At 44.5% G+C, this 23,244-nt stretch overlaps 1 protein-coding gene and 2 long non-coding RNA genes across 5 annotated transcripts; all 3 read right to left on the bottom strand.

Annotated features, from left to right (window-relative positions):
- Positions 1–1,683: 1,683 nt before the first annotated feature.
- On the bottom strand, positions 1,684–9,115 carry SET (SET nuclear proto-oncogene). Its single transcript, XM_027687739.1, has 8 exons — positions 8,768–9,115; positions 7,567–7,624; positions 6,443–6,585; positions 5,683–5,786; positions 5,394–5,507; positions 3,755–3,925; positions 3,508–3,654; positions 1,684–2,598 (listed from the first exon to the last, which is right to left on the bottom strand). Exons 1-8 carry the CDS (start codon positions 8,838–8,840, stop codon positions 2,575–2,577), a joined length of 834 nt encoding a protein of 277 aa, XP_027543540.1. The 5' UTR covers positions 8,841–9,115; the 3' UTR covers positions 1,684–2,574.
- Positions 9,116–11,557: 2,442 nt separating this feature from the next.
- LOC113969651 lies at positions 11,558–23,224 on the bottom strand. Of its 3 annotated transcripts, XR_003534915.1 has the most exons (4): positions 17,944–18,251; positions 17,806–17,862; positions 14,124–16,629; positions 11,558–11,735 (listed from the first exon to the last, which is right to left on the bottom strand). It is a non-coding gene; the product is annotated as an uncharacterized LOC113969651 (long non-coding RNA). The 3 variants fall into 3 exon arrangements; XR_003534916.1 differs by lacking the exons at positions 17,806–17,862; positions 17,944–18,251 and adding an exon at positions 23,199–23,224 and having other exon boundaries at positions 14,124–17,038; XR_003534914.1 differs by lacking the exon at positions 17,806–17,862 and having other exon boundaries at positions 14,124–17,038.
- LOC113969652 lies at positions 21,689–23,192 on the bottom strand. The gene is made up of 2 exons (XR_003534917.1): positions 23,088–23,192; positions 21,689–22,210 (listed from the first exon to the last, which is right to left on the bottom strand). It is a non-coding gene; the product is annotated as an uncharacterized LOC113969652 (long non-coding RNA).
- Positions 23,225–23,244: the final 20 nt, after the last annotated feature.

Here is a 23,244-nt window from a genome sequence, read left to right as displayed (position 1 = left end):
TGAACGCTCAGAGCAAATGATGGCCAGCTGTAGTATTTCTTCAGCATTGCAGAGAAATGTGTTAATCCCTACTCATTTCCATTGCTACAAAAAATAATTAAGATAATGCTTAACTAATATGGTTTATTCTTTTACCATCTTAGTTTACTCTTGAGCCATTGCCAGGAGTAAACCCTTAAGTTTCACAGGAAATTCAGTATTACCAGTACAGTAGCAAGCGTATTTTGGCACCCTGTAAAATCCTAAAGAATGTGCAAGAAAAAATTTGTAAGTAGCATTTAATTATCCAAACTTCTCATTCCTTTTTCCTGGTACTTGACTTTACAGAGCCTGAAGCCTTGATTACTTTCAGAACAGTTTTTATAGGTTTTCTGCTAGTGGAACAACAACAACACAATGTTTTTCCTAAAGCATTCAAGACTAGCAAAAGATTATTTTCCTCGAGAAACTACATAAAAACTAAGTAATGAGGCATCATGGCAAGTAACAGCACATCGGCCCTTTACCACAGCAGGAAGCAATTTTCTATGTTACAACAAAAAGGAATTAAATGGAAAAGATTTAAAATTTATAGGACTTCATAGGTTTTGTTCCTTCTCTCTCTAGTGGTAAGAAACCATTACTGGTCAACACTGTACTTAGCTCTGCAAGCAGGATCAGGGCAGAAGCTTTTGTTGAGATGGAATAAAGTACATGGTTGTCTTATTTCTGCATCGATCACATGAGACTGGACGTTGCATTGTCTCTGACAACTGGATGGGATCCAAGCTGGACCACACACTCACAGAATGTTTTCCCTCACACATTATTTGTGCACGTCTCCACCAGGGATCGATCGTGTCCTGCCAAGTGTATTTTTAAGCATCAAAACCAGGCTGAATTTGGCTGTAGCAAATTCTGTGAGGAAAAGGGATCAGAGCATATAACAGCAAGTCTTCCCAGAAGACAAGTCTTTTCTACACATCCAAAGAGCTGTTTGAATTTCAGATTAGCTGATACAACATTTTTTTTTTTAAATATTTCAAAAGCACAGCATGTTAAAACAACTTCCATTACACTTTGTGGAATACCAGTACCAACAACCTCTATGTGAAATTGTTACAGGCTTCTCAAATGCAGTCTCCTAAAATGAGAGTGTATCTAAAGCTCATGTACATGCTGCTACCAAGGAAAGAAAGCAGGGAAGTAGCAACTCTTTCTACATGAGCTTCACCAAGAATCTTGCTCTTTGAAATAGCCCAAATTAGCTTGCACTTAAGATTTATTTTCAACTGAAAAGATTTAAAAAACCACCCAAATCTTATTATAAGACCCCTTGGTCTCTTTATTCTGAGCTTGCATGGTATTTTCGTGCAAACTGATGTACTGGAGATACAGTACTGCAAGTTACTGCTCAAGAATTCTGAGAAGTTGGGTTTTTTTTAGTAAATCAGGAATAAAAGCCTGTGTCTTCACACATGGTCCTACAAGAGTCAGTGTGCAGTAGGAACTACCAAAGGAAACACTTTCCAGGTTCTGAAATAGTAGAAACTAATTTAACTGATTATCAGTCCACACAACCACAAGGCTGCATTGCACTACAGAAATACTGACCAAATGCCCCCAAAAATGCCTAGGAACTACAAGCAAGTTCTAAACAGGGTATTAAAAAACGGTTTCTTTCAGTGAAGACCAACCAGCCCCTTTGTGTACACATTTAGTTTTATTGTAACAAAGCAACTTGTACACTTTAACGTTTAAAACTGAGCATCTTTCTTTCCTTTCCAGTGAAACAAAAAAAAAAAAAAAAAGAATTTAAAAATAAACAAGAACAAAATTACAATAGAGAATGTCAATTCCAAATAAGATCCTACAGGTTCTGCTGATTCTCCATCAAGTGGCAGGGCTCAAAGTCATCATTAGGAGAAGATTTTATTTTAAAAGTGTCATCTTAAACTGCAAGGATGTTTGTTAAACATCACAATTAAACATGCCAAAGGAGAAGAAGCCATGTTGTCAAAATGCCCACTTAACCCACCCAAACATCTGAAACCCACCCCGGCTGACCTTCTATAACCCCATTTTTATTTTTATTTTTTTTTTAGTTTTTTTTCTTTTTTTTAAACAAGAGAAAGTAGACAGATACATGTTGGTAAATGCTAACTGTCCATATTCACATAGAGACACAGTGTAATCTCTGAGCCCAATATACAGAGAAAGAAGGAAAAAAGCTAGATTCTATGCACTACTACACAGGGGCCTAGCACTCTTCAGCTTCCAGCAGAGTGAAGGGAGCAGAAGGTTTTCTTTTTTCCCACAGAACATGGTGTGTTGATTCCATAAACAGTTTTTTGTTTTGAGACAGAAAGGGATAAAAATGAACTTGAAACAGAAACGGGTAGATTCTTTTCCACTGTGTTCTGCTCAAGGTATTTCCCCCAAAATAAAATGTGAACCATGGTGTAGAGGAGATAAAAAGAGACCTCAAGAGAACAAGGCGACTGAGCACAAGAAATAAAAGACAGCAACTTGCTCCCAGGGACTGGAGAAAAATTAAAAAGGTAAAAAGGGGGTTTGGAATCCATCAGTGTTCAATTAGTCATCTTCTCCTTCATCCTCCTGTTGAAAGATAAGCAACAATTAAAACAATCTAGATCACTAAACTTCAGATAGCAAATGCAGCGAGTGATCAGAGTTGCTGTACCACCCTACAGGCTACAGAGTTCCTCAGTGTGTGCTGTAGGATCATCTCATTCCCCTCTTCACTAAGGAGTGGGAACACTTGCCCTGAGTGCCCAGAAATCCCTCAATACCTGGATGTCCCAATGAAAACACAGAGGTTTGAGAAAAAACGTGACTTAGAATCACTACAAGCATTGACATGAGTTTAACATTTGGAAAGTGAAGGGGTCATCTTTTTTCTCCTCATTTTAAACTGTGAAATGCTTCAACTTTCACATGCCAAATTCAAGGTTACAAAATAAAGCCCAGAGCAGATCTCCTCTCAGCGCAAGCAGTTTTTGCTGCTCAGACATCCCACACCCAGTTATGAGAAACAAAAATGTTTTAAGTTCCCAACACCCTGGATGCTGATCCTGGAATTCCACTTGCTACTTAGGGAAATTTTTAATTCCTGAACCCAACAGAGAGTCTTAGCTAAGCTGGCCATAAGCAGAAATAAACCAACAAGTGGGAGGATGATTAGATGCATCAACAAAAGCTGTTTACGTGTAAAACATTGCTAGAATGTTCACTGATTAACTAAGAATTTTGTTACATCCTCGTTCTTCTGGAGCACCTCCCTTAGAAATTTACTATAACTACATATTTACACAGTGTTTCTCATATACACTAACATACTTATTACTACACTGAAACCACTCCACAAGTAGTGGCAGTTCTGTTTCTCCCCTCCAAACACCCTGAAGCACAGAAAAGAGCTATTTCACCTTGCTAACAACAGCCTGGTATTCTTACAAGATCCCTCATACACCAGAGATGGATGGCACGAAGGGCAAGATTACTCACCTCTCCTTCCTCTCCCTCATCATCATCTTCATCTTCCTCCCCCTCATCTTCATCTCCTTCTTCATCAATATCCTCTAATCCTTCCTCCTCTTCATCATCATCGTCATCCTCCTCTCCCTCCCCTTCTTCATCGTCCATGTCAGGAACCTTAAAGACACATTTGCAACATCAACTACAGTGATCAAATTCCCTCTCGCTCTCACAGAGCTGCTGTGGGCCCCGTTTCCCTGCTCAGGGCTGGACCTACCAAGTAGTACTGTAATGGATTTGGCCAGATGTCATCCTTGATGACTTCTCCTAGTTCGTCAGCCCCTGCATCAGAGTGGTCAGTGAACCAGGTGAAGAAGCTTTCTGGCTCTTCATGCTGCCTCTTCCTACTGGCTTTGTTCTGTGTCTGGCTTGAACGTTTTGTCAGGTCCTGAAAAGCAAGTTAAGAAGTTTACTGAATTGGTTTTTTTGATTTTTAGAAGCCTACTTGTCTAAACACACACAATAAGTCACCTTCTCCTCCTCATTCAGGATAAGTCTTTAAGAAACATTTGGAACCCAAACAACTCCCAGAAAATAGTGCATTTCTCATGAACATGAGAGAACAGTAAACCTGCCTGTTTCTTTCAATGACTTCCACAGAAACACTGAAAATTCACAGAATCTCACATCTGATTGATGTTTCCCTACCCCAAAGAAGCAAAAGTACGACAAGTACTTAATGATACACTGAATTTAAAAGGTCTCACAACAGCTAAATGCTACTCAAGAGTAGCTGTAATTGCAACAGGATGCTACAACTACTAAATACACCCAATTTAAGAAAGAGGCTCCACACCTCTAAGCTCTGTATTTAACTTGAGATAAAGACCTGTCTGGGCCTTCTTAGCCTAAGGTTTCCTGCTTTGAAGTCTTCAGGCAATTCTTTGTAGCAAGTGGAAACTCCCCCCCCACACAAACCACTCAAACACACGGTCACAAGAACATATGTGAGTTCTGTAAGTGTAGTAAGTTTGCAACAATCTTTTTGCCAAGTCTGAAAATTACTATCCACTATTTAAAAAAAAAAAGTGATCATACAGTAACTCCAAACTTTTAGTATTTGTTTTCTTGATAGAATCACATTTGTAGGTTTGAACTGTTTAATGAAGAACAATATCAGAATTCACACTGATTTTGTGGTATGTTGTAGGGATCACTTGACTAGTTTGTACAGGATTCTAAGTTCTTGTAGAAAAGTTCTAGTTCTCAATGAAAAAAGATTAAGTTTTCTCCTTGGTCTGAGGGTGACAAAGCCATAGCAACTTAACTGCGACCCTCAGTTCTACTTTTAAATAGTCAGTTCAAAATCTTCAGTGTAACATAAAAGTGCTTCCAACTTTTACAGAAATGAACTACAGCAAATAAATTATGCTTGAATGCTGCCTGGATGACAGGTACATCCACATTATTGTGTGGCTGCAACGTCTACAGAGATGTGGTGTCTGGAAATGAAGTCGAGGAAATAAAATCAAATCACACCCTCCCATCTGATCCCCAAACATCTGTCCTGAGAATTCCTTATTTAATTGTTATTTTAAGAAAACAACAGCAGTCTAGTTGCTGACCAAGGAAGAGACAAACTACTGCACTTGGTAATGTCTCCACCTGGTCACACTTGTGCTTTCACTGTTTTAATGGTGGTGCTCAACTGAGCAAGAGAATCCACTATGGATCTCCATGGAAATGGGGTATTCCAAACCCTGCAAGATAGCCAAGAGCTATGTGTGTAGAGAAGTGCCTGGGGGGTGAGAGGGGAAGAAAGAGCAGCTTCAATGCAAAGGAAAAAAGCAAAAGGAAGGTAATTGAAGTGATGGCATCACACAGCAGCAATCAGCTCTCCCAGATGCTCTACATACCTTCCCAGATTTCCATTTGATCTCAGTTGATTTTGAAGAAGGGTCTCCACTTTCATTGAGGTGAAACTCTTTGGAGAGAACTTTATTTTCAAAGTAGGGATTCTCATCAAAATACTGCAGAGTGGAAAGCAAGGAGTTAGAACCCACAGAATGGCAACACACAAGCCAGGTCAAAGCTGGCACTAAATGAGTAACTTGATCTCTTAAGTTACAAACTAGAGCCCAACATGCAATTACATCAAAAAACTCCAGTAAAATCAAAAGTGAAGGAATCATTTAAAGTACTTACAAAATCTATTCTGTAACCTGATTTGATGTCTTCAAATTCTGTCACCTCAACTCTGGTCAAGTAATGCAGTGCTTCCTCATCTTCTTCTCCCAGCAGTGCAGATACTGAGACAGAATGAGGAATTCCCACATTAACAAAGCCATGGAATGTACATCATGCAGGCAAAATACGGGAAACTGATAGTAAGATCAATCTTAAAAGCAACACATCTGTCCAAACCAGCTCCTTTAATTCCAGTTAGCAGCCAACAAACTATTTGCATTTGCTGAGGTGAAAACATTATATATTTGCTTGCTGCAGTTTAGTGTTAAAGAGCAGCAAACACCACGTACATCCATGTGCCCTTCTCTGACACAGATTTTCATGCCCGTTTTTTGCCCAATCTAAGCAGTCTACAAACTTGTTCTGCAGAAAGTTTATTGTGAAGAGTCCCAAGAAGCTCTCTTCCAGTTCAAAACACCCAAACAAACTAGGATCCTATTTTTTCTTTTTACTTTAAGGGCCCAATGCACTGAATAAAGTGGGAAAGTTGCCATTTAAAATGTAGGCATTTTAAGATTGAAGTATATTAGTAAACAAGATGTTCTTTGTCAACAAGTGCTAGAAATAAAAAGCTTATAAAATGCAACCTAGGACAGAAAGGAAGTTTTTGGTATGACCAGTGACAACTGCACAAGACCCTCAGAGCTGCAAGACACCCATGTAACAAGCAAGCCAACACTGAACTTACAGGGAAAAAGGAGGGCTATTAAGAATATACCTTGTGGGTGGTTGACAAATGTTGTTACCCAGAAATTCGGGATTTTGGCGATCAACTCTGACCTCTTCTGGAAGAATGGTTGGCGGAGTTTGTTGTATTTCTGTTCTACTTTCAAAATTTCCTCACTGGCTTGTTCATTCAGTCTGTAACAGAAGGAGCCAAGTTAACCACAGGCAGAGAACTGAGAGTTAAGGACACACCATCAGTAGTTAACTAAGAGCTGAATGGGTTTGATAAGATCAGTCTGCCATCTTTAACTAATGAAGTATCCCAAAAAAACCCAGGCCCAGAGCTGTAACAACTACTGAACACCCTGCCAGAAGAATCTCACTGGTCTTAATGGAACCTTCCCAACACAATGTTTTGCTGGAATGGAACTTTATTTATGCAAAGCAAAGTAGTGCTTTACCCCTTACACATTTTGTTTGCAAAAGACCTGCAGATGGAGAACACACAACACCATCACCTGCTCTAACTTCTGTTAGAGCAAGGAAGCCACAGCAATTTTACACCCCATGCAAGTAAAATCTGAAGACATAACATTTGATTGCTGTTGTAAAAAGGCAAAGCCCTGACACTACAACAGCTTCACAGGGTCAGAGCCCCAACAGTCACCCGCAGTCCCTGTAGGACAGTGGGCAGGGAGAGAAGATCCCGGCAAAGACCCACAGCCCAGAGAGCTCTGACATACAAAACTAACATTTCAGAGACATTTTCTATGTGTTATTCTACAAGCACACAGGTAATATAATAAAAATATATAATAAAAGCCAACTTTTCAACCAAGTTCTTGGTTCTGCTTGCAAACAGGGAAATACTTTTGCCAAATAACACACACACGATCTCGAAAACCCAATAGAAAATACATTGCTGCTATCAAAACCACCACAATTAATTTAAAATTTTAAACTCAAGCTCTACCTTTTTAATTCTACACAATTAAGCAAGAAACCGGGACACTTCTTTGTTTTTTTAAAGCCTCTAATCAAGTCAGAACACATGTATGTCTTGGCAGAGTTCAAACAGAGAGAGCACTACTAAGCACTTAGTTTACTAAATATTTTTACTTTGACAGTTACACTTCAATTTCTGCTCAAACATTTTAAAAGTTTGATAGTGTTTACCTGTCTATTTCATTCTGTACTTCATCAATGTGTTCAATTGCTTCCTGTTGCTCTTTTTCTGAAAAACAAACGAAAATGTGTCAACATCCCTTCATTCTCAAGCCTGACAAATCGCCTGGGGCTTCTCTTTAAGACCTTTTCTAGTGATCTACTGTAAAAGCACCCGGGGATTTCTATTAAATGTCATAAGTCTTACAAGGCCTCAAAGCTTCAGCCTCACAGGGTGCACTGGGAGCTGACGAAGTGCAGGAAAGTTTGACAAAACGGGCCTAAAGTGAGTTCACCCCCAGAAAACCACAGCTCACATCCCCCTCCACAGTTTTACAAGCCAACTTAATTTAAAAGTCAACCGTGACACATGAGCAGCAATTTAATTAAAGTGTTGTAAGCCGCGTTTACTACGACCAACACATTCGAGGGAACGTGAAATAATTTAGACAGCACTGAGATATCAATAGGAACAGCGTCTAGGCACACGCCACCTTCCAAACAGCAAAAAGGACGCTCGGAAAGAGGGTTAGAAACAAAAAAGCCTCGAAAGCGGCCGCTCGCAGGTATTTTCTAACGGGCCCTTCCCCTGGCCGCAGGTTCGGCCGGGGCCGCGTTCCGGAGCGCTGTTTCCCCGCCGCGCGGGCGATGAATGAGCGGCCGCGGGAAGCGGCGGGCGCGGAGCAGCGCCCGGGGGGCCGTGCCCGTCCCCGCCGCGGGGGCGCGGGACGCACGTGGGGCGGCAGCTCGGGCAGCGCCGCGGCCCCGGAGCGAGCCCGGCCTCCCAAACCCGCGGCCGCACGTGGGGCGGCCCCGGCCCCGCGTGTCCCCGCCGCCCCATCCCCGCAGCACCACGCGGCCGCGGGAGGCGGCGGCGCATCATGGCGGCGGCGGAGCGGCAGCACAATGAGGCTCCGCGGATGCCGCTCCGCGAGGGGCGGCGCGGGGGGGGTCCCGCTGCTCGGGCCGAGCCGCAGCGCCCCCCGCCCGGCCCCGCGGGGAGGGCGGCCGGGCCGGCGGCGCAGACAAAAGGGCGCTGTAACATGGCCTCCTCCCGCCGCCGCCGGGCCTGCACATCCGCCCGGCCCGGCCCGCGCTCCGCCCGCCCCCGGCGCGGCCGCGGCCCGTGCGGCGGGGGAAAATGGCGGTCGGGCGCGAGGCGGAGGCCGCGCCGGCTGCCGCCATTCCCGTCCCGCCCCCGGCGCGGCCTCACCTGAGGTCTCGTCGGCCCCATCGTGGTTGGAGTTCAGCTCCTTCTTACTGACTTTGGCCGCCGGCGCCGACATGTTGGAGGCTGCGGAGCTCGGAGGGCGGGAGGGAGGGGGGGCTGCAACGGGGGTGCGCGGGGGGAAGGGGGGGGAGCCGGGCGCTGACTCCTCCTGCTGCCGCTGCCGCCGCTGCTACCGCCGCCGGTGCTCGGGTCCCTCCGCCGCCGGGGCGCTCCCGCCTCCTCCGCGCGGTGCTGCCGGATACCAGGGCGGCAGCAGCGCCTCTCGCTGCCCTCGCGCTCCTCACCCAGAGCCGCCACCGCCGCCTCCTCCTCTGCTGCTGGCGAGGGGCGGGCACGCGGCGCGCATGCGCGGCCACCCCCCCCCCCGCCCCAGCGCCGGGCCACGGCGGCCGCACCGCGCGTGCGCGCCGAGCCCCCCGCCCCGGGGCGCGCTGTGCCGCGGGCGTCGCGCTGCGCAGGCGCGGACGCGATCTCCCCACCCCGCGCCGGGGAAGGCAAGGCGGGCCCAGCGCGCGCGCAGCCGCGGGGAGGCCACGCCCTCTCTGTCGCCCCGGAGCCGGGCGTTGATTGGTGGGGAGACTCGGTAGGGGGGCGTGGCCTCGGCGCGGAGACACAGAGGACGGCGCGCGCGGGAGGGTGGAGGGGTATGTGGTGGGGGGGGTTCGCGCAGGCGCGCGGCGCACGTGCGCGCGCGGACTCGCTGAGGCGCCGCGCGCGAGGCCCCAGGGGTGTGTCACCTCCACCCCCTCAGTCCCCTCACGGCCGCCCCCCCCCCAGCCCGTGTGCAGGCACCGACACACGGCTCGGGCACGGGGAAGGAGAAGGGGCAGCAATGATGTTTGGGGGCACCTGTCTCCAAATGGTCCCAAAAGGCTCCAGTGCTGCGCGGTCCCCCCGCCAGAGGCGGCCCCTCGGGACCGGCTTCACAGCCGCCAGTGCCACCGGTGAGGTCGTGTTTCCACTTGGGAATGTAGTGATCCCTGTCTTCCTGCTCTGCCTCCTTTAGCTGGGATGTGTCCCAAAGCACTTCTAGAATAACCAAGACTGGGAGAGACCTTTGGGATCATCTGGTCCAACCATGCACCAAGTGCTCTGTAACCCCTAAATCACATCACCCAGCACCACATCCAACACCTCCAAGCACGGTGACTCCACCACCTCCCTGGGCAACCCATTCCAATGCCTGACACCTGAACAGTGAAAATATTGTTCTCATGTCTGATTTGAATTGCCCATCTCAGCTTAAGGCCGTTTCTTCTGCTCCTCTCGCTGAAGGCACAGCAGAAGAGACTGGCCTCCACCACACTACAACCTCCTCTCAGGTAGTTGTGGAGAGTGATGAGGTCCCTCCTGGGCTTCCTCAAGACTAAACAAGCCCATATAAATAACTTGGTTGAGGGCACAGAGCCCTGTCAGTCACACCCAGCCCGTCACTGTGGGAGCACAGCTCCAGAAGGTCACAGAGCTGCCTGCCAGCACCTGCCACTGCACCCAGAGCAGCAGGACTTTAAATAACCCTTTTTGTCCCTTTCCTGTCCACCTGTCATGGAAGAGCTCAGTGCAGCTTCACAGCTACGGCTCACCCGGGTTTGCTCTTAAAGGAACAGCCAAGTCACTCTTTTCTATTGAAATCAGCACCACATTGGTCACAGGCGAGTGTTATGACAGAGATCAGGCTGAGAAACAAGTACAGCTTCGAGGAAATAGGAATTTCCCATTTGTATTTGCTTCTCAGTCATACATTAGCCCATTCTCCCTGCTTGTTTCCTCTTTTGCCTCATCAAATTACAAGGAATCAACAAGGCCTGGATTAGTTCCTGCCTCCTCAGGGGTCTTGACTTTAGTTTTCTGGTTCCTACTCCCACCTGTTGCTTCCAAATCCCAATTGTTTTTTCCTTTTGTATTCCCAGCTGTCACTTCCCACCAGCTCTGTCCTTGCTTCCACTGCCACCCACAACGGCTGCCACATGTCCAGGATTTGGGTTGTGTTTCCCCAGGCAAAGACCGGCAGAGAAGAGCTGCCATCCCTTCGTTCTCTGGTTTCACACAGCAAGGACCACCACTGCTCACAAAAGGGAAGCAAAGCATCACAGCTTTATAAATGCAAGATTATCATATCCTTCCCAAGAGGGGTGTCCTAAGGCCTTTTTCTGAAGCCCTTCACAGCAAGGTAACTCCTTTCATACTCTGCCTGCACCTCCCAACATCGATTAAAATGGATATCTTCCCATTCAGACAAGGTAAGCTCGTGTGTAGGGCTTGGTTTTCTTCCTCCTGTTTCCTTTGGGTCTCTTGACTATGCAGGTGTATTTCCTTGGGGTTTCTTTTTCCTCATTTCTCACCTGTAATTTACTGTTATAGTGTCTTTCTCTAGATTAGCCTTTGAAGGTCCATAATTTGAAATAGCAGTGCAAAGTTTGAAGGCTAATTCCAAGCAGGAACATAACGATCCAAGCAGTATCTGCCAGCTCCCTACTAGAATCCCTTGTTTAGTCTATAAATTACCTGGTATTCCTGAAGTACATGATCAAGGTGATCCACTGATGTATCCAAAGTCAAGTAATCATTAATTTTAACTGCTATACTGTTAAAAACACATTCCCACTATCTGTTTATACTGCCCTAAAACTAGCTATTATAAAAGAAAAAAGTGCATATTAATTATATATATTTAAAAGAATGTAAATATATGCAAATATTAAAATAACAAAATATATAACAATTAATATATATCAAATATTAAAATAAACATATTTCATTTTAGGCACAAAATACAAACCTGTGTTTTCATGTGAAAAGAGAAAGCAGAGGGTTCAGTTTTGGGGGAAGGAAGAGGTGTTCTTTCACATAGTTTCTTTTTTTTGCTTGCTTGCTTCAGTTTAGTGCTGGTGATGTGCTGTTCCCAGCTTCCTAAAACACCTTTTGTCCTAACTCCTCCTCAGTTCTCTTCCTGTTACAAGTTATGTGAACATCAATACATCTTCTCCAGTTCTACATCCCTTTCCTTCCACTGACCAGGTACTGTTGCTTTAACAGCCTGGATTTTGTCCTTTTCCAAACAGAGCCTCCCTTATACAGCACAACCACGGTCTAACTTCTGGGGACATTTCATAAAAGGTCTCAAAACAACAGGTGCTCACTTGCTGCTGGGGCTTGGCTCGAAGAATTTGACAATTCCCAGCGTGATGCCCTCTCTGCACTCTCCTCTTTGCTCTGTGGAAAAATGAAGAAGTAAAACTAAGCCTCTGAGTTAGAGTAGTTGTTGAGCCCTGGGAAGGATGAGAGGAGAGCACCCAGTGGCTTCTGCAGCTGATTTCATTTAGTGTTTGTTCTTGCTGCTCACTCAGGAGGAACATGACTCAAATATTGTGAAAGAGCAAATGGCAACACAGCTCTCAACTCAGCCTGAAACTGCTCCTCTGTGTATGTACACAAACCCCACAGAGTTTCATTACAAAGGAAGAGTGGTATCTGTGTGACACAAACCCTTGTTGTTACGAGTTACCTGCTGTTACACAAGATTTTCAGAAATGACAGGTGATGCTCAGACCTAATACATAACTGGGTTTAATATCCCTGATACAATAACAACAAAAAAACCCAAACACACACACAAACATTTGAAAGTTTAATTGGTAAATATTCAGCTACCTCCCTTCACTTCTTTCTAATGTTTTTAATTTTCTAAACCTCTAAGGCAGTTTAGTCCTTGAATAACTGTTAAGGGGATAAATGTCCAGTTATAATCCTGAGATATGGGGAGGTGTGAATGTATTCAGAGAAGATTTACATCCTTCTTCTCTCATCTTCTTGTAAGACCTTTATCAGCTACTCTGATTACATCAAACATAACAGAACAGTAACATTTTTCCCTGAACTGCACTGTCCAAGTAGCTGTGCTGCCTATATCACAAACAGCTCATTCCTCATATTACATTACATGTTACAGAGTCAGGACACTGGCTTGTGTTTGAATTTCAGGTTGCACAGTTCAAGCTGCAAAACTGTGCCATCTTCCACATGCAGTGCCTGAGTACTGAGCACTCACAAATCAGGGAGTTACATCTTTGCAGCCTTCCCATGGTAATGACTTTGTCAGGCTAATTAATAAAATTGGGGGGATTTGGCAGCAGCTGATGATGATTAATGGCCTTACAATTTAGAGAGTGTAGAAGCAACTGCATGTTTTCCTCAAGAATTGACTAAACAGAGCTTCTTTGTAAAGGAAATCTTATATTTGCTCCTTGAGGTGAAAGTTCAGATCTCTCAATATTTCTATCCTTGGTTAGGTGTGTTACTACAAGACAGAGACATGATTGGTAATCATGACTAATTCCTGGAATTCGAAGTCAGTTGTAAATTTTAAACACAACCCCCCAATTTGGCAAATGAAATCAGAAAATGTGCTAAACCCTCTCAAATCCAATGCAGTGATGTGTGGAGGAAAGAGCACATTTCCTCCTAAGTATTTCTGCAGTGCAAAATGGGCATATAGAAAATCATGCAAGTCAATATAATTAGTAGCAACTCACAGTTTTACCTCCTTCCATCCCAAAGAATTTCACAGCCTTTATGGAGATTGTAGTAGAGAAATACAAACCAAGGATCATTTTACCACCCCTGAATTGCAACCAACTGCTTAACAATTGTACATCTATGCTGGGAGCCTGGTCTGCCACAGGAAACTTGCTCTGGATTAGGAAGAAAGGTTCCCCCTTGGAATTTTTTAGACTCTATGAAATTTATGAGTATGAATATTAATTTTGTAGAGTCTATGAACAGTTTTAAATGACTGGGTACACCAGTGAGTGGAAGGCACATGTGGAGCACACATAAGCTTGGACTTGATAGCAAAGCCTGACTGGCATATCAGGGCTGGCTGGGAGCAGCAGGGGCTGGTTTTGCTGTGTGTGATCAGTGTGACAACCCTCGGGAACCGCTGAGCCTCCCCGGCCCTACAAACAGTCTGGCACAGCCATTAACCAGGCAAATAGGTCCCCTCCAACTGTTTATTCATCTCCACTAGGCACAGACCTTCCCAGTCGAGCACTCCCGTTAGAACTGAATGGTGAGATAATGACAGAAGAATCTTCCACGTGTCCCTGCAGTTGTTGCAGTTTAAACCCTCGGATGAAAATATTTCGGGGCTGATAAGTGCCTTGAAGCAGGACAGCAGGTCAGTGACACTGACAGCAGGCAGTGACTAACAGTGTGTAGCTGAATAAATCCAGTGATCCTATTTATATTGGGATTTATTTTTATTTTTGCTGAAATTCCCATTAGACATAGTTGCTAAACCTGATTTTTACTTTTTCCTGTAGCAACATTTTTAACTTACCAGAGTACCCGCTTGGAATCCCTGAAGAGATGAATGGTCATGTGCTCATTCCCAGGTACCACAGGCAAAGAGGCAGGCAAAATATTCTGAAAAACCTTAAATGAAATTGAAAGGCCATGAAACCTAAGCCACTTCTGAACATGAAACATAAGCTTTGTGGGTGCTTAAGAATGTTTTGTTCATATTTTGCATGTAAGGTGTACAGTTGTGAATTTTGTTATTAGAGCCAGTCCATTCTGCAGTGAGGCAATAGAAGACTTTAACCAAGCTCAATACAGCTACAATTTCACAAAAATGTTTGAAAAACAAGATGTTTATTTGAAATCAGCTGGTGATTAAATTGTATATGTTGTGGTTGGGTTTGTGTTTCCATCTGAGGCTTTATTTTGCTACAGATGCTCTGTGTAATGAAAGCTCTCATGAGAAAAACTGAGTACTGACAAGAAGTATTCCTAGGTAGAATGATCATCAGAAATTCCACTTTCAAAATGGAATACTGGAGGATTTATACTGGGAGTTATTCTGAAATACTTGTGCCAACAAAATTTTTATGTAGAAGGCCCTGAAATAATTCCCAGGGGAAGTAACTCCTCAGTTTCCTTCAGTGATGCTCTATCTGAAGCAAGGCTGAATTTCCTCTCAGAAGCTCTTGAGCTAGAGAGGATTTCTAAGGAAACACAATAAATATAGATAAAAAAGCATGGAAGTGACAGTAGTAAAAATTGAAATGAATGCTGAATTGAAGCTTTAGGATAACTAAGTGTTGAGGACTAGGAAAAACTATACTTTGTGCTTCTGTGGGTTCTCCTGCAAGGAGATGTACAGAAGATCCCCTCCCTCTTCTCCACTCATAGGGAAATTAAAAGGGAGCCAACATTTCTACAGAGACAATTTATAAATGTTTGCTTTCCAGGATTTTAGCTCTGGCCAATTCTCCAAACTCTTATTTATCATCTCCTCAGTCCTGCAGCAGGAAAACTCTTGCTGAATCCTAAGCAAAGTTGAGTAACACTTCTAGATTTGGTCCCTCAGGAATAGCATTAGAGACAGATTTTACACTCCGTGCATTTCATCCATTGTCTTGTTACCAAGTGGCAGCGGGTTTTGTGGGAATCATTAAAAACTTCCCTTGTGATGCAGAGCACTATTGATATTTGAACTCTCAGGGGGAGTAACCTCTGTCTCTATCCAAAAAGCATCAGATTAAAATAAACACAACATTGCTCAGTGAAGAGTGAGGATGTTAATGGGAATTCTGGGGTTTGAAGTTGGCATTACTCAAACATTTGCAGCATGTCTTGAGGCCTGTGTAGGAGTGTGGTGACAGGAAAGGTGAGACAAAAGACAGGAAAACATGTAGGAATCTGTCATATACAGGTTTTGCTGTAATAGACATTGTACACATTGTTCTTTTCATCTGAGAATGTCAAAGCTCATTAAAAAAATCTAGTTAAATATAAGAAGCTCTGTGAGGAAAGTAATTCTTTTCCTGGTAGGTGAGCGGAATGCCAGAGTTATTCAGTTATTGCTCATTAGAGCTGGAGACAGAACTCAGGAACAGGAGAGGGCTCCAACTTGGGCTGCAGAAAGTGCTGCACGAGTTGCCAACAGTGAAGATCTGGGAGTGGAATTTGGTTAATTGTGTCAGTCTGTAGGAACAGTTACTATTTTTTGGCATTATATAGCTCTGAGAGTCCTGAGAGTCCTGCAAGGTGTTACCTGCTCTCAAAGCAAAGAGATGGCTCTGGCATGGAGGAATGTAAAGTCTTTCAGGACATAGTCTGACAACCTATTTTTTGGTAGAAATTCCTACTTATGCATTCCCCACCACGCACTCCTGCCCTCTTCCCCTTCACACTGTCCCTGCATTGTGCCAGTGTTTTTTTTCCTGGTGCAGCCCCATGTTAAATTGAATCAGGGAATTGATTTCAATTAGAAATAGTCCCCATAACCCTCATTTATTTTTAACTTAGACTAGTACTCTGAGCTAGTTCCCTGGTGCAGATGAAGAGGGTCCCCTGAAGGGAGTAATGAAGGAGTGAGGAACATGTTGCACAAGTCTCACTTAGAGGTGTTTGTCCAACTGCCCTTAACCGAGCCCAACCATGACAAGGTTCTAATTGAAACTGGTGTGAAAAAACAGCCATTTTTTGGTAAGTTTTGTTTAAATTAACACGAGCAAGTGAAATATATCAATAAACAAAACAGCAGCTCTGCCACCTCAGGCGATCCTGGAAAAACTTTTAGAGCAGAATTTGAGATCATTGACAAATCGTCATCCTTCCCTTTTTGAGTCAAAACAAAGGAAATAACCTTTAAACTCCATGTTTGTTTTCACAGGGTTATGACTGGAAAACAATTTCATCTGCCTTTCTAAGGGGGGGGTATGGGATAAAACAAAGTCGAGACCGTTTCCCTCCCACCACAGCCGTACGTTTATTATCTGACTCACCACTTCTGGGACTCCTTCTGGCAGCTCTGGCTTTATTGCACTGAAAACTCAAGCCTGTGAAAATATTCTCTGTTTTCAGGTTACTTTGTTCTCTGTTTCGTTCAGGTCAGTATTCCTTCCTTTAGGGGTTTGGAACTAAACATTCAGTAAGAGCTGGGTGTTGTGGCTCTTAAGCCTTGTGGGTTGGGAAGGAAGGGGGGAGGGAAGGAAGGGAAAGCAGAAATGAAGGGGGAGGAGAGTCCATATCTGAAGAGAGATTCCAGGCTAGAGAAATTTTCCTGACATCCATTCAGTTTCCAGCAGAGTCTCCTTCAAGGGCTTTTCCTGAGATCCAAAGGCCCTTCCAATTCACAGCGGCATTTCCATACAAGTTCCCCTCTGGGAGCTAAGGTATAACTGCACTCCTGGATAATAATCCCAAAGAACACCACCAGCCTCCTATTGAAATGTCAACTAGGCACTCCTGTTGTAGGGAGTAACAAAGAGATGCTAATATAATTAATTATGAAGCCTCAGTACCCTCATTAACACATCTTTAGTGCCTAGATCTTTGAAAATCAGCTGTATAAAGTGACTGTCAGAGTTAATTCCTTATAAATTGCCTCCTGTCACATCCCAGCACAGTAGCAAGTTCTCTCAGGCCTTGGTGCTGAGAAATCTGGGTGGGTTTTTTTTAGTTCTGATGCAGTTATATTGCTGTTATTGAAGGTATAAGCTGTTGCATAAGCAGGACTTTGTCAGGCTGGAGTAGAAAAAAATAAAAATGCCTTTAGTCAACCCAGCTTGCACAGTTGGGGGCATAAATAGGAAAAGTTTCAGTCAACTAGATGGAGAACTAAGGACAAAAGAAAAAAAATAAAAACCAGGACAGAAAGGTGTCACATAATCTGGCATTAAAATGTTTCTGGACTTTTTTTAAAATTTGGGGATCGCAGCCAGTTTATGGCTCTCCCTCCTCCTGCTGCCTTTACGACAGCATTCCAGCTCCAGGCCTCATTCCAGAGCATCCTCCCTCCCCTCCACTCCCAAATATATATTTCAATAGGCTTAGGCTTCATGGAGTTCCAAAACCAGCATGTAATTGGGGCAATTGTCTTTTACACTCCTCCACAGAGAGCCACAGTCATGCAGCTTAAGCCCTGTTTTGTCATGTTTTCACTCTTTTTTTTTAAGTGGGACTGAGATCAGTTTTTGTGTTAGGAACACATATACAGTGAAGAAAAAAGTTACAGAAATGGGCTGCATTGGTGGTTCCTTCTGTGATTTCTGAGTCCCAGACTGTCACTGCTACAAGATAAAGGGAGGCGATAAAAGGAAAGTGATCCTTACAAATCACTTGGCATTTTCTGCAGCAGTTGAAACACTCACACTGACACATCCAATTTGTCTGTACAAGATATTCTGCTTCTCTTCATCTTCCATGTGCGTTTGAGAAGGTGATAATCTTCCTGCAGTGCATAATTTTGTGAAGTTAGCTCTGTGTGTTTGTATAATATGCTCCAGGACCCTTTGGGATCCCCGTTGTACTCGGGATAACAAACCAATCAAAATGAGCTATTTTTATTTGCCATTTCAGAAGTGGCTTTCACACTAAGTGATTTTGCTGGTCTAGCTAACGTGGCAGTATGCAAATTCTCTAAATGGAGGTGAAATTTCTACCAGTACGAGGAGTCCTTGCAAATCTCTTTCTTGCTGTATTAGTTGACATCATGGTAGGAGCATTATTTTATTCTCCACTCTTACATTACATCTCTGTATCCCAGTAAAGCTATGATGTATTTACTGATCACTCATTGTTCATAGAAATGATGTTTCAGAAATGAGAGTAGCATGCTTGAAATTAAATAAATATACAGATTTCTGAAGAGCAGTCAAGAATTATCATGCAAATTCTGCTTGCTTGCTTTACATAAGCACAGATCTGATGGTCCCAAGTGGGATGTAACTACTTATTTCTGAATGTCCTTTTTTGAAACAACACTTCTGCAAAGGAGAACTAGTTCTATTCAGATGAGCAATACCTGTCCACAGTGCCTCCTGAGATAACCAGCTGCTTCAGACATAGCAATTAAAATTCCAATAGCTGTTTGAGATAGTGGACATAGTACGAGTTGAAGAACTGATGTACAGAAGAGATAACTAATTTTTAGTCATGCATGGGTACTGAAAAAGGGATTAATTTAAGGGATCTCGGTGTTTTCAGCACTGCAAAGGGTCAGGTCCCTTTTAGGAATGGCACAGCAGATTGTACCTTTATGTCTGGGATGAGATACTGGACGTGCTGCTACGAACTCAGCAGGAACTGGAGGCCGCTGAGCCCAAACCAGGAGAGACGCTGCCAATCACCCTGTGACAGCCCCAAGGCCCTGCCCAAGGCAGAGGCTCCCAGCTGCCACCAAGTTCAGAGCCCCATGACAGCCAGGATTCGGGATCCTGAGCCTTTCACAGATGCCTCCTTGGACAATCCCCAGTGCTCGGCCCCGTGCCAGCCCCACTGTGGTTCCAACCCCGCTGGCAGTGCCTTTGTGCCCCTGTGGTGGTGACTTGCTGCCACCTGCCACAAAACCTTCCCCCAGCTCCTTCCTGGTCTGGTTACACTCCACTAAAATCTTTGTCTTATTATTAATCATCAGGGAAGGAATGTGGGAGAAACAATACCTGCACAGGGCAAGGAATTGCACCTGTATTTTATGAGTCCCCGACTGTAATTCTGCAGAGCACAGCAGACCCGTGATTTTAATGGAAATGGATTATTTGGATAATGTATCATGTCCCTGTGTAACAGGACATCAGAAATGAGGCAACATGTTTTCTGATGAGAGGGAGAAATAGGTTTTTAAAGCAAAAAGGGCACAGCATTTGCAGGGACATTTTGGGGTGGAAACAGGAAAAAGAAGGTCTGAAATTAGAGACAATGCACGAGCCCGTTAGGATGGACTGGGAATAAATAGGTAAGGGAGTCACAGAGCTTGAGAGAACACCTCAGGTCCACACAAGGACCTGAACCCTCACCAAGGTACTGAGCACCTGGTGGGCTGCACAGACATTGTGTTCAACACTGACAGTTGTGGGGACCTTTTCTGCCTTCAAGTTTGGTGGATTTTAACATCACAACTCTCTAACAAAAGCCAAATATGGGATAACTGATCAGATATTGTCCATATCCCAATAACAAGCACAAAGTGTCAGCACAAAGCCAGTTCAAACTCCATATTCTATCCTTTGGTTAATGCAAAGGCAATAGTTCAGTACCCAGACCTCAGCCAGACCAAATCTGTCACCTTGGGCCATTCCCAGTCACAGGTGGGAAAGGAACAACCAGGGAACAGAACTAGGTCTTGCTGGTTATACAAGCTGGGGAGACAAGTAGGTCCTGGGGTGACAATTCTGTGAAACAAACCCTTGCTGTTGTTTGGAGAGTTTTGTTGGTTGGCTGTGGTTTGTTTTGAATAAAGGAGAATATGTAAAAGTTCTGTTCCTCTGAACAAAACCATCGCTCAGCAAAAGGCAGTGCCTTCAATCCTGTGTCAAGCCCCTCCCTGCCAGTCTGAGTTCCAAGAGCTCTTTCTCATGGCTGGACTGATCTGTGCATGTTGTTTTACTCCATCTGTCTGGGGTGGAGGGAGCTGAGGGGAAGGTGTAAAAGGGGAAGGCTCAGTTACGTCTCTCTATTTTTGGGTACAATCTGATGTTTGGCCTGTCTGGAGCCTCGACAGAACTGAATAGTTTCATTTATCACAAATCCAGGGCAGCAACTGCACCCACTAGTGGGGGAATTTTTACTGAGATGCAGCTCAGAGTGTTTGTTTTGCTCAGGTCACAGTGATCAGACCCCAGAGTGCAGCTTGTCTGACAGCTCAGTCCTTTTTTGATGCTTTTCCCCCCAGTGCTTCTTCCCTCGCTGTTCTCTCTTTACCTCAACCTTCTCTTGTTGTTTTCTGATGATTTGCTCCATTATGTGAAAGTGAAAACTTCCTACGCTTTGTCTCATGAAACAGAGAGAGGAAGGAGCACAGATCAGCCCTGTAGTAAAAACTGCCACTTCAGAGAGACCTGGCAGCCTCAGGCCAGGAACAGCCCTTCCCCAGTTATCCCCGATTTTGCCTTATTTCCAGCATGGAGTGAAAACAAAACCATCACTGTATCTGATACTGCCAGGCCAGAAAGAAAAAGCAACATAAGATTTCTTGAAATACCTTTGATATTCCAGAGAAACTGGAATAAAGAAGGATCAAAGTGGTTACTTAGAACAGGCATTGTCTGCAGCTGTTAGCTCCTTTCTCATCCTCAGGGAAGAAAAAAGCCCAGACATGCACCACGTTCCAGGGAACATGTTCTACATGTGCAGTAACTTTGCATATTACTGACTGAAAAAAATGTTGATTTATTTTTGGTCTCTTTGGTACTCAAATTCCAGTTTTCTTATCTCTTTGCCATCTCAAAAAACTACAAACTTTCCTCCTTAAGTTCCCTCTGACAAGTTATTTAAAGTGTTTAAACTGCACTTTGTGTTGAGCATTTTTATGATGAGGCACCCTGTATATTAATTCACACTTGTAATATTTACTCCTCTTCTAAACAGTAATATGCCTTGGCAGTTCTACTCATACCAATTTAAGATAATTTAATGATGACTTCAGATGATCTATTTATAGAGGATAAATCTTAAACATCAAGAACCTCTTAAAAAAACACTGTGCTATTGGGTGCAAATATTTAGTATCAGTTATTCAACATAAACTTTAAAAGTCCCACTACTTCCTGAATTTAAATATTTGCAGTAGAAAAACCTCATCCAACAATGCTTGTTTTCTGTCCTTTTAATAGGGTTTTTGAATTTGAATAGAAAATATATTTATTCCACTCATGAAGGGGCAGATGGTCTTGTCACTGTCTTGCATCTTTTTAAGCTGATGTCTTAAAAATTAAGCCTTTCTCAGGCAGTGCTGTACTGGATCTCACCAATACCAGCAGCAGAACACTGGTGTATGATAGAGCAGTTGAGGTTTTTAATGAAAAAGCTGAGGCAGGACCTCAAGTATTTTTTCCAGAGAAGTGACTGAACTCCTGCTGTGACAAAACCAGGACATTGTTTCCAACAGTCATGTTTTTCAAAGCTCCTTTGTAAATGGATGTTTTAAAAAAGGTGGAAACAGAAAGCTGAATGAGAAATAAAGATAATCAAGTCGACTCAAAACCACAGCTACAGACACCTGGTTGGAAATCTAGAGTTCTACAGCTGTGGTTTTGAGATGTTTCACTTGCCTTAAAATTGGTAGAAAGGACAGCAGAGTACAACTTGTAATTAAGTTTTGTAATTCATATCCTGACATGTGACCTGACAAAAAAGAAGTTGCTGCTGGAGATGCCAAACTTGAACTCTGGAAATTCAGATTAACTCCTGTGCAAATCAGAGAGTGATGACAGGGCTAAAAGGGCCATCAGTCCAACCCATGGGTGCATTTATGTTCTTGGCTGTTCTGTGAGGTATCCTGAAGGTTCACACCAACCAGGGGAAGAGTCACAGTGAATACACAGCCAGGATTTGAAATTCTGGAAGATTCACTTCCATTGGAACTTTTTCTTTGCTTTGAAGGAGGTGCCACTGAACCTCTTTCTGCTCCAGTTTCACTGTCTGTAAAATGGGTATAATAGTTCTTTACCACAAGTTTTAGGGAGTCTTATTTCACTATTAATTGTGAAATATTTTAGATTCCTCAGAAGAGCCATTGGATTGGCTCTGACATAAATGGATTCACATGTGCTCCAGAGGAGAACTCACTGCTGAGCTCCTACTCTGTTGATTCCCACACCCAGGCCAGGCTCCTTCCCAGCAACAGCCGGAATAACTCCCCTAAGTTGGTGCATCTGTGCCTGCTCATGCCAGCGCTAAATTTAGCCCCTGCATTCATCACCAAGGGGTTCCAATGGAGTTGCAGATTGAAAAAAAACTCTAGGCACAGTGCTACCTGTTGGGAATAATCACCTAAGGAAGCGGGACATCGGTCCCTGTCCCTGCAACAGGAGCAGCACAGGTGTTATCCAGCTGTCATCCAGCTGTGCCCGTACCAGGGACACTCCTAGAGCTGCCCAGCGGGCGGGAGGCACTGGGTCCCTCAGTAATTCCAGGAGCTCGGTCCCTCAGTGATTCCCCCTCAGCACAAATCACCACAATTCCCTCATCAAAACCAACGAACGCAAGAGCAAAGCAACGAGTCCAAGCACACCCCGGGCTTTTCGCGTTCGGAGCCGGCTCCCCGGTCCCCTTCCCTCGGCAAACACAGAGCTACATTCCAGTCAGAGCGGGAATTCCCCCGTGTGTCTGGAATTAGCGATAATTCCTCCTCGGCTTTGTCGCCCCCTCGCCGCCGCCATATTAACTCCTGGCAGCCCCCGCGCCCTCCCGCCTGTGCTGTCACTCGGGACCCGACGGCGCGGCGGGACCAGCCGGGCCCCAGAGAGGGTACGGCGGGGGCGGCCAGAGGGGGAAGAGAAACCCCCTCCGGACCTACAGCATTAGTAACAGTGCCGGGGACAGCCCGCGCCCCTCTCCCGTACGGAGCCGCCGCCCGCCCAGCAGAGCCGCTCCGTGCCCGTCCCCAACATGGCCCCGCCCGGCTCACTTTACCGCCCATGGCCAGGCGGGCTCGTCGCTCGGGTGACGTCATC

This window comes from Neopelma chrysocephalum, unplaced genomic scaffold (genome assembly GCF_003984885.1).
Source record: "Neopelma chrysocephalum unplaced genomic scaffold, ASM398488v2 Primary Assembly neopelma1_74, whole genome shotgun sequence".
Taxonomy (NCBI): Eukaryota; Metazoa; Chordata; class Aves; order Passeriformes; family Pipridae; genus Neopelma; species Neopelma chrysocephalum.
This window is presented reverse-complemented; position numbering and strand designations above follow the sequence as displayed.